At 47.2% G+C, this 24,544-nt stretch overlaps 1 protein-coding gene across 3 annotated transcripts in view; it reads left to right on the top strand.

The window, feature by feature from the left end:
• DMXL2 (Dmx like 2) overlaps nt 1–24,544 on the top strand; it is a 2,034,639-nt gene that overhangs the window by 1,743,903 nt on the left and 266,192 nt on the right. For all 3 annotated transcript variants that reach the window (XM_085644194.1, XM_085644192.1, XM_085644193.1), the window contains one exon: nt 12,186–12,313. In XM_085644194.1, coding sequence (XP_085500320.1) covers nt 12,186–12,313 — 128 coding nt within the window. The remainder of the gene's footprint in view (nt 1–12,185; nt 12,314–24,544) is intronic.

Here is a 24,544-nt window from a genome sequence, read left to right as displayed (position 1 = left end):
AGGCCTGCCATAGGGGTGACTGATAGGTTTATATGTGCAGAGATATGGAGAGATATAGTGACCTATATCTCAGTAAGGGGTGAATGCACAACCTTACCCAGGCTGCAATAGCAGTCCTGTGGTGTCATTTTGGAAGGCTTCCCAGGGGTGACATAATACATGCTGCAGCCCTTGGTAGGCCTCTGGGGTACCTATGCCCTGGTTACATAGTATATCATATACTAGGGACTTATAAGGGTACCCCAGAATCCAATCTGGAGTGTACCTAAAGTACTGGTAATCAATTTAGAGAGGAAGCAGCTAGGCTTGGGTCCTGGTTAGCAGGGCCCCAGCCAGACTAAAGTCGAAAAACAGTGAAACATCAGCAAAAAGTGGGGGTAACTATAAGAAGCAGATCTTACTCTCCTACACCCGGTTTATTACCAATTGTGTGTCCAAGACTTATAACATCAGATGTCTCCTCAAGAAAAATGTCATGCTTTGTTGGAATGATGAGTGCACTAATGAATTTTAACTGATCAAACAGGAGGTAGCACATGCCATTCCTCTTAGGGCGTTCAGTACGGAGAATCAAACCGTAATTATGACGGATGATGTTCAAAAGGGTTTGGGTGCTGTGCTCATGCTGCATAGAGATGGCAAAGATGAGGTGATTGCATTTGCTTCTAGCAGTTTGTATGGGGCCGAGTTCACTTATTCTGTGATTGAGCGGGATGCTCTCGTCTGTTGGTGGGGTATCACTCATTTCAAACACAATCTGTATGGTTCAAAGTTTGTGGTACGTGTTGACCACAAATCATTGGTGAAGCTATTCACCACAAGAGGTGGGGGAAAAGCAACCCATAGGATTGCAAGATGGCAGTATAGGCTCATGGAACATAATTTTAGCATTGAGTATGTGCCGGGCAGGAGTAATCTTTTGGCAGATTGTCTCAATTAACTCCTCATTGCTGTGATGGTGTTTAGACAAGAGATTTGAGTAATGAATTAAAATTGTTGTGCAGTGTAGTAGCTCAAACTGAAGGTGCCATAACAGAACAAGAGTGGAGAGCGGCTTCTGAGAGAGATAAAGAATTTGAGGAGATTTTAAAAACCTTAAGCAAGGGATGGTCACATGGAAATAATCATCAGGGTCATGTCAGCAAATGCAAACATGTTTTTGACAAATTGTGTTGTGAACGGGTTGTTGTATCGGTCGTCACTTTTGGTGGTGCCAGATGCTATGAGAAACAAGGTGCTTTCATTAGCACAAGAAGGTCACATAGGCATGCGTGCCATGAAGAGGAGGTTAAGAGAGAACTTCTGGTGGCCTACCTTAGACAGGCAGATGGAGCATTGTGTGAGAGATAGTATGGAGTGTGTGGTTAGTGGCAAATCACAGGTAAAGATTCCCAGTCCCTTAGAGGCTATTGAAGTTCCCAACAAGCCATGGGTTAAACTAGCGATTGACATTGTTGGTCCCATGATAATATCTGGCTGTGTAGTTTAGTATGGTATAGTTTTCATGGATTACTATAGTCGCTGGCTGGAAATCAAATAGGTGAAAACGTCTGATTCTACAACTGTGATTAAGTTCCTTGAATCGCTATTTGCTAGGGAGGGCATGCCTGATGAATTAATTGCTCGCTAATAATGGTCCTTAATTCGTATCCATCCAGTTAGGAATGTTTACCTTCCATGGGCATGAAGCACATTAAAACGTCATTATATCATCCAATGAGCAATGGCCTTGTTGAACGATTTAACAGAGTCATAAAACAGAATGTGCAATTGGCAAGAGCGAGTGGTCTAAATTGTAGGGAGGAACTTGGAAAACTATTGTGGGCTGTTTTCACAACCGCTAACTCTGACACTGGTGTTTGCCCATTTGTTTTGCTAAGAGGGCGTGTTCCTGCTTCCCAGTTGTAGAGAAGATGTATGGGTAAAGGCAGGCTACATTGCCAAGAAAGAAAAGTGAAGATGTTAGCAAAAGATGAGTTGAAGCACAGAGCAGAAACGATCAATTACATGTTGATCTAAGCTCTAAGCAGTTAAAGTTTGATGTAGGTGTCATGGTGAGAGTGAAGTGTTCCAGGATTTTACCTAAAGGGGAGTCCAAATTATCTGCCCTGAAAAAAGTTGTGAAAGTCAATAAAAGTGCTGTAAAATTGGATGATGGCAAGTGGTGGAACAAAGGGAAGATTTCTGTGTCAAAGCTGGGTTTGAGTGACCGAACTAAACCAGGTTCGGGTCAAAGATCATAAGAAGACCAATGTCATGGGTCGTTCACTGTCAGCCAGGCCTACCAAATTACCTTCTAAGTTCCAGGATTATGTTTTATAATGTTGATCTTTTTATTATGTGTGATTCCTCCTTCTTATTCAAGTGTAGCATAGTTATCACTTGTATCCTTTATGTTTTAGGTGTTCTGTATTTCTTTATTGATGTAAAGGGGAAAGATGTGTTGGGTTCTTATGTACATTTTCTAGGCGTCTGGAGGTTCCACGTGCCGAGAGAATGCATAGAAGATTATGGCAGGGGAGTTCTAGATCGTGAGGTTAGGCAGTTGGTGGGCTCTTTGAAAGCGGTGCGTCCATGTCGATGTCGTCCTGTTCACTTAAATAAAGAAACCTTAAATAACCTGTAGTCTGCTCCTCCTTACAGACATGTTGGGTTTTTAAGTTTTACATGTTCTGGTAGTAAAACACTCTTTAATTTGTTTTTAGGTTTCGTGCTGTGCTTGTGAAATCTCTTGTGTTTCATATATCTTAAACGGGGGCTCCTATTCATTCCCCAAGCTGAATTACTGTGTTCATTTGCTTTTGTGTGAAACTTTTTTTTCTGTTAACTTCCCCTGGCTGCACGCATTTATAATACTACTAAAGCTATTCACAATATTTAAGCCCCATTCACTGTCAAGATAAGATCTCTTCCAATATAAAAGGCAGACATCTTCTAACAGTATGCTGGAATGCTTGCTTTTTATTACTTAGTTATGTAAAGCAGGTGCTTTAGCCTTATAACGTTTGTGGCCTTTCCTGTTCATGCATCAGTGCCTTTCTTTGCACTTTGTAGGCATTATTGGATTGATTTTTTTCAGTTTAATCTATTTTATCATTGTGATCAAATTCTAAATGCTTTAGTAAACATTGTGAGTCAAAAATAAGGTTAATATACAAGAGCTACACTATATTTTACTTCTAAATAGGCAGCCATGATTGCAGTTACCTTGTAGACAACCGGGTCATGATTTGAATGGTGCAGCAGGTGCAATATAACCGGGTCCAAAAGTTGTCTGAACTCCTCTAAGCACATAATATTGCTGTGTCTGACTACAAAACAGACAGTCACAATTGCAGTTAAAAGGGACTTGATTTGAATGGTGCAGTAGGTGCTATGGCACCGGGGCCAAAAGCTCTATGGACCCCACTAAACCCAGATTATTGTTAAAATGTAAAGCGAAACAGGCCGTCACAAGTGCAGTTAACTTGCAGACAACAGGGTCATGATTTCAATGGTGCAACAGGTGCATTGACACCAGAACCAAAAGCTGTAGGCACCTTGCATAACACCTAAAATTGCTATATTTTACTACTAAACAGGCAGTCACAAGTGACTAGGGTCATGATTTCAATAGTGTAGCAGGTGCAGTGGCATTGGGACCAAAAGCTCCAGGCACCTCACTAAACACCTAAAATTGTTATATTTGTTATATCTTAAACAGGCAACCACAAGTGCAGTTACCTAGTAGACAACAGGGTCATGATTTGAATGGTGCAGCAGGTACAGTAGCACCAGGCCCAAAGGTTTTCAGAACTCCTCTAAACACATCATATTGCTATATGTGACTGCCAATAAACAGGAAGACACAATTGCAGTTATCTTGCAGTTAAAAGTGGTTTGATTTGAGGCAGTCATAAGAGCAGTTATGTAGCAGCCACTAGTGCCATGATTTCAATGGCAATGCAGGTGTAGTGGTACTGCTGCCAACAGTTGTCAGAACTCCTGTAAACACTAATTATTGCTATATTTAACTACTAAAAAGGCAGTCAGGAGTGCAGTTATCTTGCAGGCTCTAGGGTCATGATTTCAATGGTGCAGTGACACCGTGGTCCAAAGCTCTAGGAGCCCCTCTAAACATTGCACTACTAAACAGGTAGTCACAAGTGCAGATCGGGGACGGCTTTAGCACTGGTGGTGCCCTGTGTGACAATGTTTGTTGGCGCCCCCCATAGACTCCCTCACTACCACCCTTTCACAGTGCCACCTCAAGTCTCCATAATCACTCTCTCCCACATGTATTTAATTAGTTGTATAGCACCTCCTATACCAGTGTAGGGTGTCAGAGCACTTTACATCACACACACACTACACAGAGACAATCAGTCATAGGTGTGTAAATCAGTGTATAGGAAATATTACATAAGCCAGAAGACTACAAGGTGTAGGAGTCACATGACATACATACTGGTAGACATTTTTGATCTGATAGAGACTACTAGCTGCAGATTCCTTCACGTAGAATTATCCCCAGGCGTGAGACTGGATCCGGAAACTTTTAGCCACAGCATCCCTGCGTGCTGGGGGCGGGGTGACACCACGCGACTCCGCCCAGGCGTCGTTCGCGTACGTGACATCAGCGAGGTCACATAAGCCCCGCCCCGACGCGCCTACGTCAGTTTTTTCCTTTTCTGCATGCAACGCGGATCCGTTCTTTGCTATGCCCCCCTTTCTTCCATTCTTTTTTGGCGCAATTGTGTGCGAATACCTTCGGGTTTTAAAACTTGCACGTTTTGTGGGCGTCTTATGTCGGCGACGGACCCTCACCTCATTTGTATGTGGTGTTTGGGGGAGGATCATGGCACCACAGACTGTGCGGCGTGCCAAAAGTTGAAGTCGAGGCGGGAGCGCCAAATTAAACTTCTCTCGGCGCGTCTCTCCAGGTCGATGTCCTCCCCTCGGTCTGCTTCGGCAGACGACTTCAGGTCCGGCCGTGGTCGTGCTCCTCGCCTTTCTCCGATGTCACGTGAGCGTCGCTCCCCGATCGGTAAGTCTCGCAGTTTGTTCCCGGGGGCTGGTTTCTGGCCTACCGGGGGCGTGGACTCTTCGCGGGTGATGCGGCCCTGCGTGTCGGCCTATCCACCGTTTCCTGGTGTTGGGGCGTTGAGAGTCCAGATGGAGACTTACGCGGCGGCTTTGCAGGCCTCGCTAGCGTCTCCTCCTCCTTCCCCTCCTGGGGCGTCGGCGGATCCCTTGCCCTGCGCAGGGCCCTCCGCGGCACCACCGGTGGCTCAGGCCCACTGAGTCGGATCCAGGCTTGGGCGATGTGGTACTGTTGGGGTGCGGCTCCTCTTGGGCATCTCCTTCTGGCCACTGTGTCTGCCTCGCAGCAAACTCCTGCGGGAGTCCCTGTGGTGTTGCGTGAGGTCGCCGGTGCTCGGGTCGCATCCCCGAGCCCCTCTCGGTCCCTTAGCAGAGTGGTCCTGTCTAAGGCCTAGGTGACGCCGCTCCGACGCCGGCAGCAGCTGGCCCGTGCGGCGCCACAGGGGTCGGTGGACTCTCTTCCTCCTGCACCGGGTCGAGGCCGAGGGCGGACCTCTCGTCCCTCTCCGGGCCCTTCTCTTACCTCTCCACAGGTGCCTGCCTCGTTGGAGGGCGAGTCGGAGGTTGTATTGTCCCTGGCGCTGCCACAGGGATTGCCGGGCGACCTTCGCCGCCTTCTGGGCCGTGGCTGGCAGAGGGCTTCGGGCCCCTTCCCGGGCCCGTCCCGCTCCCCCATGCAGGTGGTTGCCTCGGCGGGGGCCGGGCCAGCGCCGTGCTGGGGCCGGTGCGGCTCCAGCTCTACTCCGGTCCCCGCTCTGGTCTCCAGTGCGGAGTGACTTGGAGGTCCCTTGCCCGGTGACGCCGGTCAAGCAGCGGACTCTACGGATCCACACAGGGGTCGTACCGCGGATTCGTCTTCGAACGCTCCTTCTCCGGAGGCAGGCTGCATATTGGTATCATCCTCCCCGGAGACTGGTCGCCGTATGGTGTCCTTTTCACCGGCGAGGAAGGGCGGTTCCCCGCCCTTCCTGAGGCAGAGGTGTTCGTTGGAAGAGCGGCAGGTCCCTCATTCTTCCGCTCCTCCTGACTTCCAGGTCTGGCCCTTGCCCGCCCCGCTTGGCCTTGGGGATGGCCGCCTTAGTTTCAGCCGTCGCCCACGGAGAAGCTGCTTTCTCCACCACAGGGCCCTACGGATGCGGGTGCAGCCTTCACTCACGCGGTGTCCACGGCTGTGGACATCCTATGCATGGGTGACCTGGTGGCTCACTTTCCGGCGGACCATCTGTTGGCGGTCCTCCACCAGGGCTCTGGTGGAAGGGAAATCTTGCTTCCCTTTGAAGGTTCGCTCCTTTCTGCCTTGCCAAGGGCTTGAAGGCATCCTGCCTCCGGGGACCCGGTGCCTCCGCATCTTCTGCATCGGCACCTTCCGACGCCGTGTGACCCGGCGTGCCTGTCCATTCACCCCTCGGCAGCCAGCCCCCTTTTGCGGACTGCTTTCCCCTCCCTACCGCCCCTGTTGGCTCTGCCGTCCAGAGAGGCCCGCTGGCTGGATACTTGGGGACACAACATTTTCACCTTGATGAGCGCGGCCCTGCGAGCCCTTAACACCTTGTGTGTGCTGACTAGGGCCTCCTCCTGTTTGTGGGACTAGGCTGAGTCTCTGGGATATGCGGCGTCCCTGGAGTCTGCTCAGGTGGATTTGCGGCATCAAGCATTGGATGGCTGGGAGCTTGCGGCGTTTATTCTCCACTCGGGTCTGGATGTCTCTGAGGCGCTGGGCCGGGCCATGGCTTCCTCAATCGTTCTCTGTCGCCATGCTTGGCTTCGGGACGGCGTCTTCCCCGAAAATATTCAGGAGAGGCTCATTGATCTCCCATTTGATGGCAGTCTGTTGTTCCATGCCACGGCCGACTCCGCCATCCAGAGGCTCTTGGCAAGGCTCCGTCGTCCCCCTCCTCTGTCCCCTCCTCAGTGACTTCTGAGTTAGAGTTGCCTTTAGATCTTCTTAGGCCGGCGGTTATGGTTGTGGAGTAGGTTTTTCTGGCCGTTTACGTCCCTCCTTGGGACTTTGGCATTGTTGGCTGCTGGACGGCCCTTTTGTTGTTGTGTGTGAGTTTTGCAGGAGTTGTTGTGCAGACTTGGCCCTGAGAATGGGCCTTCTGCTTTGCTTGGGTGCTTTTTTCCCCGTGGTTCTTTTGTTTATTCCTCTGCAGCGGAAGTTCTTCCAAAGAGCGTTCCCATATCTTGTGACTTCACGTGCCCTATGTGGGGTTGTGGTGGCTGTCATATGGCTTGCGCTCTGCTGGAGGGTTCTGTTCGCCTTCGGGTACCTGTTCTCCATGGTGTTTACGTAGGTTGCTTTTGCTTCCTGTGGTCATGTGCGCAGCCACTCAAGGTGGTGGCCTGGGCCTCTCCTCCTCTCCCTGCTCCCGCTCTGCGGTCTGGGATGTCCCTGTGTTCTCCCTTGCCAGGCGTCGCCTACTCAGCCTTCCTGGAGCCTCGGGCTGTTCTTCTTGCTTCTGGCCTTGACCGCCGGCTTGTTCTGGATGGGAGGCTGCTCTCCATCTGGAATGGGCTCGCCTTCTTCTCCCTAGTTTCCTTGGACCCTCTAGGCTTCTTCTTCTTCTTCCGTCTTCCTGTCTTGGCATTCGGCGGAAGCTCTGTTGCCTTGTGGGGGAGTGAGGTGCTTCGGCCTCTCAGTCCTTGCCCTTGGTTCCTCTGCTGTGAGTGTACGAGCCTCTTCAGCCTTCTTTCCCTCCTACGTCCCCTTGGGGTTGGTGGGGTTCTGCTTTTGGGGGTTCCCTTGTCCTGGCAGGGACTAGGTTCTACCTGATCCACAAACATAAACAAGTATGAGGCCTATTGCACTCACCTGTTTTCCTTAATGTTACAGTAGTATTTCTACTGGGTGGTGCTACTATGCACCATGCGGGTCTTGTGAATTAGGGTGCCGTCTTGTATTCACACATTCATCAAAGATCGGTCACCGCCGGCGCCATTAAGGAAAATAGATGAGTGCAATAGGCCTCATACTTGTTTATGTTTGCATTAAATATATTGCCAAACAATAGCCAGGGATACCAAAGAGTAGATATTTCAGCCCTGAAGAAGGCCCCAGACACGGAAGGGCTCACGTTGAGGGCCGAAACATGTTGGCACTTTTAAGTGGGTACATTTGAACCAATTGAGATCAAAAGAACCCCATTAAATACACCGATTTTATTCCATGCCCCAGGTACTCTACGAATAAAGCAAAGCATTGGGGTATACCTGTAGGTATTTTTAAATATATCACCCACCTGGTTCCCTGCATAACCAGCAAAAAATGTATATAAGAACTCCCATAACATCTTTTGGTTGAGTCCGCCCAGGTTGTCCATCATACCTGGGTGTGGAAAGACGCCAATGATGAAGCATGTCACTATTAGTGAGTGAGGCGTCAATATCTTTGGATATCCTAACATCTACAAGGGTTATGTATTGGGACAACTTCTGTTGTATAGGATTCTTCGAGAAAAATTAAATAATCGATTCTGGAAATCTGTTGAACAATTTTGGGAAACAGATACCAGCAGTTGCTCTGTGTGAGAAAATAATATTTGGGAGACCGCAACTGACCTGCTTCTCTCACTCTCTCTAGTGATATAGGAATGACATAGGAATACCCTATCCACCCACCCCTCCCAACCCAGCCATTAAGATGACAGCCAACTGGATCATAAGAAAAATTCGAGCTGTACCATAATTACAGGTAGCACGTGTCGGTCGCAAACCCGCATGTGGTATGTCTTTGGTGCTTTGGCTTGGGCTGTGACTTTAAGCCATGAGATAAATAGGTCCTCATGCATCCAGTGGTGATTCAGGACCAGGATACGAAATTGTATGTCACCGAACACAAGATGTTGCGGCCTTTATGTTGATTCTGCTCCAAGTCACGGTACGCATTCTCGGGGCAGCTGCCATGACTGTTCCTCTTCCCCCCTAAAAGACTTCCAGTAAATCCAAGTCCACATGTAAGCATAAAAAAGCATAGTGGGACTCATTCTCATCTTGGCACTCTGACTCCAAAAAGAAGGCGTGAGGACATGAAGATGTAAGTTGAACTCTGTTGAAATAACCTGCCACAGAACCAATTCCTCAATTGGTTCTGTTGCGCCCCTAGTTACTCAAGCCATCACCGACCCTGCAGCAGAATGAGACCTTCAAAGAGGGCCTTGCTGCAAATTTTTACTGCAATTCCAGCGTCCTCTATCTTACATTTGTACCCAACCAAGCCACAGGGTGTCCAGTTCGGTTTCCATTGGCGGATCCCTCCCTTGTGCCATTTATCCTCTTGGGACCCATTAATAGGCCTGTACCTACTCTAGTACAGACTTCTATTCTGGCTCTACAAAAGTGCTCATTGTCGCAGCCCTGAAGGATGATCCACTGCCAGCGCATTTCACTTTTGTTAGTATTGAGCTTCAGGTGAGTTCTGGTTATCCAGTCATGGATAGCAAGAAGGCAAGATTCCAGAAATCAGGAATTGTGATGATATTGATATTCCCCCTTCGAACAATCTGAGTACCATCTGCATGGCAAAAGCTACCACAAGTACCTCTAAGTTGATGGGATCCGCTCAATTTCCCTCTAATTGAATCTTAGGATCTTCCCTTACAGCAGTAATGGTCAATTCCACAGCAGAAGGGAAAAACTAATGTTGAAGTTGTTCTTTTTATCATTTTACTTACAATTGGCCCATGTTACCCACCCACATGGTGTTCTCTAAGGGAGAAAATTCATGTAAGATATTTTCATGTTTCGTGGATAAATATGTGTTCAAAGAAAGAATTCAGTATCGTTTGCACCACTCAGGAGGGGGAGGGACATTTCAGAATCCCAGTGAAACTTCAGATTAGATTGGGTGGTTTCTGTATACAGACTGGTGGAATGTCGGAATAGGATAGCTTAGTGAGACAGAAAAGAAATGCTTAAAAAGCAGGTGCTAGAAGCGATGTGAGGCAACATTGTCGTTTGCTTCTGATGATTTGGTGATTTGCCTGTCGATAATAAATTGCTTGGTTTTGAATTTTTTTTTAAAAAGGGTCTTATGCTTCACTTGATAGCTATCTCTTGTGTATCAAACTTTATGCTAGCAAGTTTGCTGGCCTTGGGATTCATCTCAAATACGGTAACTGTCCAGTTGCCAGTTAATCCACTGAATTAAATACAAGTAAACAAGAAATGTGGCACATTTAAAAGAATCTTCTCAGTACCTTTCAACTTCTGTTTGTTTTCCTTGAAGAGGGGGATTCAATGTTATTATTATTTAGTAAGCTGTGTGAACAAACCTACCACGTGTACATTGCTGCAGTTGCTTTCACTTTTAAGTTGAAATGGGAGAATTCCTTTATTGCTAGACTTCTGGGGAATTCTCAAAGAGTTTATTTGAAGAGACCATAGGGTGGCAAGAAACCGAAGTAATTCAGATAAGGACAGTGCGGTGGAGCTGCAAAGAAAAATCATTCACCTTTATATGCAGAGCATTGTAAATCGAGGTTCATAAGTCAGAGTGAGGACTGATTGACTTATCAATTTTTAAGATAATGCACTGTTTTATGAGTTCATTTATCTGCCATGCAGAATTTGGCATACCATATGTATCAGATATAATTAAAACACAGACGGTACTTTTTAGATTTTGTCCAATCCCGCTACCAGCCTTACTCGCGAGGTGATTTTAGAATGTTATAAACTGGAAGGGGAGTCACGTATACCATGGCTTTAGTGTGTCAAAAACGTTGTGACTAACCTGGGATGTCCAGAATACTTTTCTAACCTGCCTAGTATTGCAGCTGTTCCTAGGAAAGTACTCAAGACTATCTGTATGGACTTCCTGGGGAACAACAGACTATCCCAAGAAGTAGTCAAACTGTCTGTTAGAGAGAACCAACTTTTATTATCACAACCAGGGATCCAACCGAACCTTGCAAGTGTGAAGGGGAGCTATGGCAGAATGTTGTTAACTCGTTTCCGCATTGGTCATTTTTTTTTTAGAATGACTGCGTTCCCTAATATGAACTATTGGTCGCGGACTTTAGATTTGTTTTTTACTTTAAAAAAAAAACTTTTATTGAAAATTTGAAAAGCATCAACGGCTATGTAATACAGCAGAGGAATTTCAGCGGCATGCACTGACAATAGTCTAGAGTCATTCAAGCGCGGCACAGTACAACATATTATTGTATGAGCATCATCTACCCCTCCAAACCCCTCAGATGATGTATATTGTGGTGGGACCTGCCATGTCATTTATCAAAATTAGTCACTGTCGTCTGATACCTGTTCTGGTGGGGGAGGTTCGCAGATATCGCCCCAGAAATGATTCCACTTTCCCCACACCTTCGTCCATTTTTTAGGGCAGCCTCTGTGCATGTAGACAGATTTCTCCGTCACCATTGCACGGTCCATGTCTTGGCACCATTGCTGGTGCGTCGGGGACAGTTGCGATCCCCAGCACTGTGCTGTTGCATTTGGCCAATGTCGTCCCCAGTGTTACCCAATCTTGGTCTGTGTGGTTCAAATCCGAGGGTTCCCATATGTTGAGTAAGCAGCGTTGCGAATGGCCTTTAGATTCTTGTCCCTGTATTGATATTTCCTCTCAGTCTACCATATACGTGTTGTTCTTCTGCAAATGTTATGGTTTTGTGTGCAGAAGATGGATCATGCCAATACTGAAGCGGTTGGGTTTGAGACAATGTCGGCCTGCCTTTTTTACACTACAATTGTTGGACGAAGAGATTTTTATGGAACCTTTAGTAAAATGATTAAAGGGTGTGATTAGAATTTGAAAAACCATGTAATCCCCCTAATTTTAACCTGGAATATGAATTTTAAGCATTATTATTTATGCATGTACTTTCAAGAGATTATACTTGAACATTCCATGAATATATCTTATATTTGATATTTCTAATCTTGTATTTTAATGGACATGAAATTATTTGATTTTTATCTTTTATGTATTATGCTTTTGTGATTTAAGTGTTTAAATCGAATAAAGCTTGTTTGGATTTGATTTGAGTTCATTTATCACAATATTTGAAAGTGCCCCTATCTATTTTACCATGTGTTTCATACTAAGAATAAACAGTTATGGTGTTTTCTATAATATTTTTTCACAGATGCCACTGGTGCTCAGGATGGTAGTGTTAGAATGTTTGAATGGAATCGCCCACAGCAGCTTGTATGCTTTCGTCAGGCTGGGAATGCAAGGGTTACTAGAATGTATTTCAACTGTCAAGGCAACAAGGTACTTGATCCTTTGTGCATCTTCATACATGTTTTGAATTGTTCTTAATTTGCATTATTCAATGTAATTTGTCTGGCCATTATAAAAGTATGTTACTTGTAAGACGTGTAACTATCACAGATTTGCATCTACTGTATTGTTGATACAGGATTGTTCAGTTACTGTAGTTATTGCTGTGAGATTACTACTTCTTGGGTAAAAATTAAGCCCTCTGCGAGAACATGTCTGTGTGCGAATATTTAAGAAGGATAATAGGATGACTTTTAGTCGTGGATTGATTCTGTTTTTATTGTTTAAACCTCTTTTGGTACAATTTTTGAAAGAGTAAAAAAAGGATATCCTTGCATTAACTATGGTAAAGGAATTTTCTCCCCATTTTAGTGAACCTACTGTCTGAACCACCAAGAATTAAATATAACATTGGCTTGCTCATGAAAAGAAAGCTACATTTTTGCACATTTTCCAGAAATGGGCGATGGGCGCCCTTTTGTAGTTTCAACAATCTACATGATGTAAAGACTTATCTTTTCCACGTTACTACATACAAAATATAGGAATGTATCTTTTAATCCAAAGTCAACAGATTTTACCCCTCAGATTCCTCCCCTTATTAGCATCCTACTGAATCCATAAATTGTGCCCAAGCAATAGCTCCACAGTGCCGCCAGGTGGTGCCCTGTGGCCTCTGCCATTATCCCACCTGTCCAGCATGTGAAAGGGAGTATTTTAATGTGCCAACAGGTGAGATAACTAAATGAGAAACAATGGTCTGTATGTGGGAAGGGTAAGCCTCAACATCAGTGACAACTTGTGAAAACCATCACTAGATCAGTTTAACCAGAGGTCAAAACTCAATTTATTTAATTCATTTCATAAAACCTCAATTCAAGGATATGCTATATTTGATTTGACAAATAAGTTAAAACAAGATGCTCCAATAGTGTTAAGGTGCAGTGCAAGTGAAGCGGGTGAGTTTATAGTGCGCAACTGCTATACAGAAAGCATATATACAAGTGACTGATATGGATACGTAGATGTTGTGCAACACTCTGTGTAGGAGTGTAGTTATCCAAAATCAATTAAAAACAGTCCACTATACTAGATGTTGAGGTTTCGACCCCAAAAAGAGATTGTTAAAACAAGGGTCATCATCAGGACGGGGGCGTGGCCGGGAGCACCAACATGGCGGTCGCATAAGTGCGAAGCTCCATCCCGGTCAGGCAAAAATTCTTTAGTTGGAGGAATATGAGCTGTAGATCATATGCTTTAGCATAGATCACCATCTGGTGTTGGGTCCGTGTGTTTTCACTTTGTTTTTGTTCGAAGAAGTCTTGTAGTCATGAGGTAGGTGACTCCTCCTTTTGGTGATAGTGCGCATGGGCATCGACTCCATCCTTAGATTGTTTTTTTCCGCCATCGGGTTCGGATGTGTATTGCTGCGCTCCTATTCGCTACCATTTTCGGACCTCTTCGATGCACAGTCCACTTCCCTTGAAGATATTGTTATCGATCGTGGTTCCTCATTCAACGCGCATCGTGTCACTTCGGAAAACATTCCATCGGAAAACTCGAGGCAGGCCGCCGGGCCTACCCGTGCCGATTGCACTAGCATTCGATGGAACGGACACTATTTAAGCTATGTCCCGGTTGTCATGCTAAATTTCCACTCACCGACTTGCACGAAGTTTGCAACCTCTGCTTGTCCCCGGAATACGTCGAAAAGGACTGCGACGTGTGTCGATCATCCTGATCGAAAAAGACACTTTGCGATCACCGGGCTCGGCACCACGAAATGCAACATCAGAGCGACTCTATTCCGGATATCTTCGGAGAAGATTCCGGTACCCAACATCCAGCTTGAGCCAGAGGAAGAAGAGCAGATCTTTGTGTCCGAGGCCGACTCCGACATGAAAGAAGAGGAAGACATCACTGCGGGTCAGCGTACCGTGAGTACAGATCCCCCTGTGCCCATTCCACATAAGACAAAGGCTCCGGTCCCTCCTTCGCCCTCGGGTTCAGGTTGGCACCGACAAAACGATTCCGATGCCCCGCTCTCCGGCCCGGCTCCGAAACAAAAAGAGAAGCCTTCTGGGTCGGGCTCGAGCCAGCCCCGATCTGATACCGAACCGACACCTTCGACAAGAAAACATAAGACCAAGCATCTATCGATTAACATACCTTTGGGACTGAAGATTCCGCCTTCGACGCCGAAAGGCTCGGAGCCGAAATCCTCCAAGGCCAAAGACTCGGAGCCGAAACCCTCCAAGCCCAAACACTCCGAGCCAAAACCATTGACGCCCAAAGTCCCGGAGCCAAAACCTTTGGCGCAGAAATCTCCACAGAAAGAGAAAGACACTCTCCCCAAAGAGCCTCCATCTAATGAGCCAACTTTCGACCCGAAACAGAAAAAGCTAGTTATAAACCCTAAAACATGACATGTTCAGGCAACCATTAAAAAAAACGGAAAGCTGACTTGCCAGAGGACTATCATATCCCTCTTAAGGAGAAGAATACGGGCCAATAACCCTTCTCCTCCTTATATTCCACCTCCTTCTCCTCCTCCTAATCCTAACTTGATTATTACACCATGAAATTCACCACCAAGGCCTATTACACCTGACCCACAGGATGAAGCGGATGGGGATCAGGACACTGACGCTTGGGAAGATTACCACACAGATCCAAATATAGATAATGACGCTGATGTGTATCCCTCCAGACCTTCCCCACCTGATGACAACATTATTTATCTCAAGCTCCTTAACAGGGCTGCTTATTATCATGAGGTAGAACTTCATACAGAACCTTTGAAGAGGATTTCCTCTTTGAGACAGTTTCTTCCTCACAAAGAACTACTCATACCTTGCCAATACTGAAAGGCATGTTAAAACACTCAGACAAAGGGCCAGATGTACGTGTCCAAATACCGATCGCTAACGCGGAAATTCGCTGAATTTCAGCATTTGCGATCGGTATTTGGCTGAGAGCAATGTAGGTGAGCTTAAACCTACTAGCAAAATAAGGAATCGCAAAATTTGCGATTCCTTATTTTGCTCTTGCATTTAAGGAATCGCAAATTACGATTCCTTAAATGCAATGTAGGTAGCACAAAAGAAAGTGCACTTTAGGCTTAAGGAATCGCTAATTACCACCAACTTCAAGTTGGTGGTAATTATCGATTTCCTGTAAAAAAACACTTTTTTTGCTTTTTTTGAAGTGCCATGTGGCACAAATTCATGCCCTTAGGGCATGTATGTGCGCCACATGTGCACACTTGCACATTTCAGGGGTGCAACAGGGTGTCCTTTTGACACCCTGGCACCCTTGAAATAGCTCCCGTTATTTGCGATTCCTTAATACCGAATCTCAAATAGTGAATATCTTCCCATTCATTCCTATGAGCCTCCTAGCCCATAGGAATGAATGGGTAGGTATTCCTTATTAACGAATCTCAATTTGCGATTCGTTATTAAGGAATTTTAAGGAATCACTAATATTTTAGCGATTCCTACCTACATTCAATTTAGTCCTTAATAGCGATTCGGTAAAAATCGCTATTAAGGACTCGCTAAATTGAATTTACCTACATCTGGCCCATGGTCTTTTAAGGATCCTGTAAGGGCAAGAACAATCACTCCTGGAGTGGATAAAAAATACAAATCGGCTCCTACCGATCCTATTTATATTAAAGGTCAGCTGCCCTTAGACTCTCTTGTAGTCTCCAACGCACGCAAGAGGGCTAACTCGCACGCCACAAGGGAGACCCCTTTTTCTGACAAGGAGTCCAAGCTTATTGATGCATCAGGCAAAAGAGAAGCTTCACAGGCAGCAAACAACTGGCGCATTGCCATTGCCCAGGCGCTGCTAGGTCGTTATGACAGGGCTCATTACGATGAGCTAGAAAAACTCATGCAACACTTGCCTGACCAATATAGATCTAAGGCTAATGACCTTATTCAGGAAGCTACACTCATTACCAAAAACTCCATTAAATGTGCACTAGACGCAGCAGACACAGCATCTCGTGCATTTAACACCAGTATACTATTACGCAGACATGCTTGGCTCAGAATCTCTGGATTTAAGCCAGAGGTGCAAACCTCCATACTTAACCAACCCTTTGACAAAGAGCATCTTTTCGGTCCAGCTGTTGATATCTTGCTGGAAAAGATGAAAAAAGACGCTGAGGTCCCAAAGTCCATGGGGGCTTTACAGTTACCTGCCAGTAAAGGGTCTTTTCGATGCTCAATTTACTGGGGTGGCTCAAAAACTGTGTCCACTGAGAATGCCTCCTCCTCTTACAAGAGCAACAACCAATCCCCCTCATCCAGAGGCTATTTTAGAGGAGGTTTTAGAGGAAACAATGGTAGGGGAAGAGGTAGAGGTAATTCCACACACACTTGTCACGCAAACAAACAGTGACTTCCCTCTGCTGCCCCCAATCATTCCACTGCTGTCAGGGGACGTCTCTCCCAATTCCTACCTGTCTGGAATTCAATCACCTCAGGCAAGTGGGTGCTACAAATGATCCAATATGGTTACTGCCCGGAGCTTACAAGCACTCCCCCAACTATTCTTCCAAGAGCACATGCAATGTCACCAGAACATCTCACCATCTTAAAGCAAGAGGTTCTATCTCTGTTAGAAAAACATGCTATAGAGCCTGTCCCAAGTGTATCTAGGAGCCACAATAGACACTCGTAAAGCTCTAGCGTACCCCAACCCAGTCAGGGTTCGCAACATGCAAGCTCTAATATCACAGTTTCATCCTCAACACTCATTACCAGCCCGAGTGTGCTTGCAAAATGATGGCTTCTTGCATTTTAATTGTTCCATATGCAAGACTTCAAATGCGTCCCCTACAAGAATGCTTAGCATGTCAGTGGAACCAGTCTCAAGATCAGTTATCTGATCTGGTATTGATAGATGGCCATACTCATCGCTCTCTGCAGTGGTGGCACATACAAAACCTTTCCAAGGGGTGGCCATTTCTTGATCTGGTTCCACAGATAGTGCTAACAGAAGACTCATCCCTCACTGGTTAGGGAGCACACCTGGGAAAACATACCATTCAGGGCATGTGGACTCTGCAACAAAAACAACTCCACATAAACCATCTCGAACTCCTAGCAATTTTTCTAGCATTGAAAGCTTTTCAACTTCATCTAGTAGGCAAAGCTGTCCTGGTGCGCATAGACAACATGACAGCGTTGTACTACATACAAAAGCATGGGGGGACGCACTCTCTCCTGCTGTCACAGCTAGCACAGAGCATCTGGAGATGGGCCATACCTCAAAAAATATATCTTCTTGGAGAACATCTTCCAGGAGTAGACAACCACGTTGCAGATCTGCTCCGTCGTCAACGACAGCAGATACACGAATGGGAACTTCACCCTCAAGTCCTGCTCCCATTCTTTAAAATGTGGGGCTTCCCAGAGATAGAACTGTTCGCCACCCACCTAAACGCAAAATGCCCAAACTTCGCAACCAGGCATCCACACCCATTGTCCAAAGGCAATGCACTATGTATGAATTGGTCAGGGATATTTGCTTACGCTTTTCCACATCTTCCACTCATTCCATTAGTGGTTCGGAAACTCAAACACCACTCCCGGACGCTTATCCTAGTTGCTCCCACATGGGCCCGACAACCCTGGTTCACAATTCTGTTGGAGCTATCAGTAGTTCGCCACCAAAAACTTCACCTCTCCCCCAAGTTTCTTACTCAGAACCATGGAGAGTTAAGACATCCAGATCCCAATCAGTTCAACCTTGCGATTTAGCACCTGAAATCATAGAGTTTGGCTACCTTAATCTTCCGCCAGACTGTATGAATGTTATCAGAGACTAGACGCCCTACCACAAGAGCATGCTACGCACCAAAGTGGAAGAGGTTTGTCATTTATTGTAACAACAATCGGATCGATCCATTAGATGCTTCAATACAATACATAATTTGTTATCTATTACACTTACAACGTTCTAATTTAGCGTACACATCCATAAGCTTACATCTCGCTAGAATAGCTGCATATCTGCACTTGTGTCTTTTTACAGTGCCTGCTATTAAAGTTTTTTTGGAAGGACTGAAAAGACTCATTCCTCCCAGACTTCCACCTTCTCCAGTGTGGAGTCTCAACATAGTCCTTACAAGATTCATGGGCCCACCATTTGAGCCATTGCACAAATGTGAAATACAATGTTCGAGGCATATGAGCTGCAGATTGTATACTTAGCATAGATCGCCATCTGGTGTTGGGCCCGGATGTTTGCAGTTTGTTTTTGTTCTTTGGACAGTCTTTGGAAGTCACGAGTTCGGTGACTCCTCCTTCGGTCCGTACTGCGCATGGGCTTCGGCTCCATCCTCAGATTGTTTTTTTCCGCCATCGGGCTCGGATGTGATACTTCGTGCTCCGGCTTCGAACTTCTACGGTTCCAGCCTCGACGGAAAATCCTCGTTCTTCGAGTTTCTTCATCATCTTCATCTCTCGAAGAGGCACTTTTCTCCATCCCGTACATCGGCACCGGCCTTCGGGCCCTCCTCGACTCCGGCCCCGGCCGATGGAAAGGACTCCGTTCAAAAAGTGCCCAAAATGTGGGTCTAAATTTCCCCACACCGACCTCCATCAGGTGTGTAACCTTTGCCTCTCCCCAGAACACGAGGCTAGAGACTGCCCCGCCTGCAAGTCTTTTCGCTCAAAAAAGACCATCCGGGATCGAAGAGCTCGACGCACCATGGCGCACTCATCGACCGCGGCTCCACCGGACATCTTCGGAGACGACGCCGGAGCTTCGGGGCAACTACACACCGAGCAGGAGGACGACGTCGTCAGCGCTTCCGAGGCCGACGACTCCGACGTGGAGGACATCACACCGGCGCAGCGGGTCGTGAGTACTGTACCCCCTCCCACCCCCGCGCCCAAAACCAAAGAGACTCAGGTTACACCCTCGCCTGCAGGCCTGGGCAAAACCAAGCACGCAGCTTCTATCACCCCACCTTCGGGCCCGGTGTCGAAGCCTCAGAAGTCTCACGGCAGCTCGGGCTCGAGCCAGCCGACGCCTGGTGCCGACAAACCCCATTCGGCACCGAAGAAAGTGACTCCCAGCTCGACTCCGAAGCCACCGGTGCCGAAGCCTGGACTCTCGGTGCCGACAAAACACAAACACAAATCTGTCGGCACCGACGCTCCGGTGCCGAAAACTTCTTCGACGCCGAAAAAAACGGAGGTTCCAAAAAAGCAACACAAACCATCGAAACCCTCGGCTCCGAAAACCTCGGCGCCAGCGGACGATTCGGTGCCACTGGACCTCTTTACACCAGACCCTTTGCAAAAGACTCTATCTAAAGATCCAAAGACTGGGCTATTGACTTTAATTGTCAAGAAAAGACGTCTTGACACACCGGCTCCTCCTCCACCGCCCAAGCGGAAGGACTCTGCTACTTCTCCTCTCAGAGTGCCCTCCCCACTACCTCCTCCTCCGCCTCCTCCACCCCCTCCACCCCTCCCCCTCCCAGGTCTCCGCCACCCTTACCTCATCGCTCCCCGTCCCCAGATCCGGATTACGGGGATCCAGATTATGACCCGGCGGACGCCCCAATGGACCCCACTCCACCGGGGACCCCAGACTCATGGGAAGACTACCAAAACCCTGACATTCCAGATGTACCTCAGGACGACCTATACCCATCCAGGCCGTTACCCCCTGAGGACTCCTTAGGGTTTCACCACTTAGTGCAGAGAGCAGCACACTACCATGGGGTGGAACCAGTGGAAGACGACTTCCTACTGGACACATTTGACATTCAGGACAAATCCACGTCTATTTTGCCCATGCTTAAAGGTGTCACCAAGCATGCTGCAGAGGTGTTCAAAGACCCTGTCAGGGCCAGGGTGCTGAACCCTAGAATAGAAAAAAAGTACAAGGCGGCACCCACAGACCCTGCATACATTAGGGGCCCTGCTCCCTTAGATTCCCTAGTTGTGTCCACAGCTAGAAAGTGGGCTTACTCCCAGTCCTCAGGAGAAGCCCCACCGCCAGACAAGGAATCCAAACTTCTAGACGCGTCTGGCAAACGCACCGCCTCCCAAGCTGCAAACATGTGGCGCATTGCAAATACACAAGCGCTACTTGCGCGCTATGACAGAGCACACTACGACGAGCTTGAGGCTCTTATGCAGCACCTTCCCGAAAAACGCAAGCGCAAGGCTCATGACCTGATACAGGAGGGTAAGCTAATTACAAACACCTCCATTAAGTGTGCCCTCGATGCAGCCGACACTGCTTCTAGAGCCATAAATACCAGTGTCCTGCTTCGTCGCCATGCCTGGCTCAGGATCTCAGGGTTCAAGCCTGAAGTCCAGGCGTCCATACTAAATCACCCCTTTGACCAACAAACTCTCTTTGGGCCAAAGATGGACGAAGCATTGGAAAAGATGAAAAAGGACACAGACACAGCAAAGTCTATGGGGGCACTCCAATCACAGGCCCCTAAACGCTCCTTTCGGCGCTCATCCTTTCGTAGCACAGGCAGAGGCTATTCCACCGATAGCGCCTCTACCTCCTACAAGTCCCCTCCTCAAAATACCTTTTCAAAGGGCAACCAAAGGGGTGGTTACAGAGGCAACAACAATAAGGGCAGGGGCAAAACTAACACTACGCGTTCCGCAACCCCGCCCGCACAATGACTTCCCTTCCCTCCCCCCAGACCATCCCACTCCGGTCGGGGGCAGACTACAAAACTTTATCCACGCATGGGAATCCATAACATCGGACAAATGGGTGAACCAAATTATTCGGTCAGGGTACTGTCTCGAGCTAACATCTACCCCACCCAATATCCCACCAAGGCACCGTCCAATGTCTCAAGAACATTCCACACTGCTCAAACAGGAGGTGCTCTCTAGGGGTCTACTCCCTGTATTTCCTTATACCAAAGAAAGACGGGACCCTGAGGCCCATTCTGGACCTCCGGCCTCTCAATGCGTACATACATTCAGACCATTTCCACATGGTCACCCTACAACAAGTCCTCCCGCTCCTCTGTCAGGGAGACTTTCTCACTACATTGGATCTGAAGGACGCATACTTTCACATTCCAATACACCCTTCTCACAGGAAGTACCTCAGGTTCGTGGTGGACGGTCAGCATTACCAATTCACGGTTCTCCCCTTCGGGGTCACCACCGCACCACGGGTGTTTACCAAATGCCTAGCAGTGGTAGCAGCACACCTCAGATGTCAACAAATTCACGTCTTCCCTTATCTCGACGACTGGCTCATAAAAGCCACGTCCCACAACCAATGTGTGCAACACACCAACAGCACCATTCAACTACTCCACCGGCTAGGCTTCACGGTGAACTACCAAAAGTCCCACCTCCTACCATCTCACACAAAGCAATATCTCGGGGTAACTATAGACACCTCCAAAGGTATTGCCTATCCAAACTCAGCCAGGATCGCAAGCATACAAGCCTTGCGCAAAACATTCCTTCCTCAACACTCTCTTCCAGCAAGAGTTTTTATGAAGCTCATAGGAATGATGGCATCTTGCATTTTCATAGTGCCCCATGCAAGACTCCACATGCGTCCACTCCAAGAGTGCCTAGCACGACAGTGGAACCAGGCCCATGGTCAGCTGACGGATCTGGTGTTGGTGGACGGCCGCACCCATCACTCTCTGCAGTGGTGGAACACCACAAACCTTTCCAAAGGGCGGCCGTTCCTGGACCCGGTTCCTCAGGTGATTCTAACAGCGGACGCATCGCTCTCCGGCTGGGGAGCGCACCTCTTACACTTCACAATGCAAGGTCTATGGACGCCACAGCAAAAATCGCTCCACATCAACCATCTGGAGCTCTTGGCGAACTTTCTAGCCCTAAAATCCTTTCAAAAACAGATTTCGGGCAAAGCAGTCCTCATTCGCACAGACAACATGACTGCAATGTATTATATCCAAAAACAGGGGGGGACACACTCTCCCCAGCTCTCCCGCTTAGCCCAGAGCATATGGAGATGGGCAATTCCCCAAAACATCTTTCTCCTGGCACAGCACGTTCCAGGCGTACAAAACACCATGGCAGATCTGCTCAGCAGACAAACGCAACAACTACACGAATGGGAACTGCATCCACAAGTTCTTCACCCATTCTTCCAACAGTGGGGGCATCCTCACATAGACCTCTTCGCCACCCACGAAAACAAAAAATGCCCAAGCTTCGCCGCCAGATACCCACACCCATTGTCCAAAGGCAATGCGATATGGATGAACTGGTCAGGCAGATTTGCATACGCCTTTCCACCTCTCCCGCTAATTCCATTAGTGGTAAGGAAGCTACAGTAGCACTCCCTCACACTCATTCTGATAGCCCCAACATGGGCCAGGCAGCCGTGGTACACCACACTACTACAGCTATCGGTGGTACCACATCAAAAACTGCACCTGTCCCCATGCCTCCTAACCCAGAACCATGGAGAAATCAGGCACCCGGACCCAGCTCAGCTCAACCTTGCGATCTGGCTCCTGAAATCTTAGAATTTGGATACCTTAACCTTCCCCCTGATTGCATGAACATCATCATGGAAGCCAGACGTCCTACCACTAGAGCATGCTATGCCGCAAAGTGGAAAAGATTTGTAATTTACTGCCGTAATAATACAATCAACCCTTTAGATGCATCCATACAGCACATCATATGCTATCTGCTCCATCTTCACAGGTGTAACCTGGCATATTCTTCCATACGTCTACACCTAGCAGCGATTGCTGCTTATCTACAAAACAGACAGCATTTATCACTGTTCAGAGTGCCCGCTATTAAAGCCTTTATGGAAGGCCTTAAACGAGTAATTCCTCCCAGGGCACCACCTTCCCCTGTATGGAATCTAAATGTAGTTCTTACACGGCTAATGGGTCCACCCTTCGAACCAATGCATAAATGCGAGCTACAGTTCCTCACCTGGAAAACAGCTTTCCTCGTAGCTATCACTTCCCTTAGAAGGGTTGGTGAAATACAAGCGTTCACTATACAGGAACCCTACTTACAAATACATCACATCAAGGTCATACTTCGTACAAATCCGAAGTTTCTGCCCAAGGTCATTTCCCCCTTCCATCTCAATCAATCGGTGGAATTACCTGTCTTTTTCTCGCAACCTCAATCTGTTGCAGAAAGGGCCTTACACAAACTTGATGTTAAGAGGGCTTTACTGTACTACATACAAAGAACGCAACCTTTCAGGAAGACTAAACAATTGTTTGTTTCCTTCTCTCCACCACATAAAGGCAACCCCATCTCTAAATCAGGGATAGCTAGGTGGATTGTAAAGTGCATACAAATTTGCTATCAAAAGGCAAAAAGAACATTATCTGTTCCACCTAAAGCCCACTCTACTAGAAAGTTAGGGGCTTCTATGGCTTTTCTAGGGAACATACCCTTAGATGACATCTGCAAAGCAGCCACATGGTCAACACCGCACACCTTCACAAAACATTACTGTGTAGACGTGCATTCCAAGCAACAAGCTAGTGTGGGCCAGGCTGTACTAAAGACACTTTTTCAAACCGCTGCAACGGATACCGGTGGTCGCCGCTAAGGTTGGGTACTGCTATATAATCTATGCTAAGTGTACAATCTGCAGCTCATATGCCTCGAACGGAATATACTACTTACCAGTCTGCATCTGTTCTTGGCATGTAGAGCTGCAGAGTTGTACAAGCCCACCCGCCTCCCCGGCTACCTGTATCCGTTCCAGTCCATCTTATTTAGATACAACACACATGGGTTTCTCACTGTTATTACTACGCTCCATCATTTCCCTGTTGGCGAAAAACAATCTGAGGATGGAGCCGAAGCCCATGCGCAGTACGGACCGAAGGAGGAGTCACCGAACTCGTGACTTCCAAAGACTGTCCAAAGAACAAAAACAAACTGCAAACATCCGGGCCCAACACCAGATGGCGATCTATGCTAAGTGTACAACTCTGCAGCTCTACATGCCAAGAACAGATGCATACTGGTAAGTAGCATATTCCTTCTCACCTGGAAGGTAGCCTTTCTTATAGCCATCACTTCTCTAAGCGTCGGTGAGCTTCAGGCACTAACCATAGAGGAACCATTTTTGAAAATGCATCAAAGCAAAGTGGTTCTTAGAACTAACCCCACAGTCTTACCTAAAGTCATCTCTGCCTTTCATATCAACCAATCTGTTGAGTTGTCTGTGTTC

This window comes from Triturus cristatus, chromosome 3_1 (genome assembly GCF_964204655.1).
Source record: "Triturus cristatus chromosome 3_1, aTriCri1.1, whole genome shotgun sequence".
In the NCBI taxonomy this organism is placed as follows: domain Eukaryota; kingdom Metazoa; phylum Chordata; class Amphibia; order Caudata; family Salamandridae; genus Triturus; species Triturus cristatus.
This window is presented reverse-complemented; position numbering and strand designations above follow the sequence as displayed.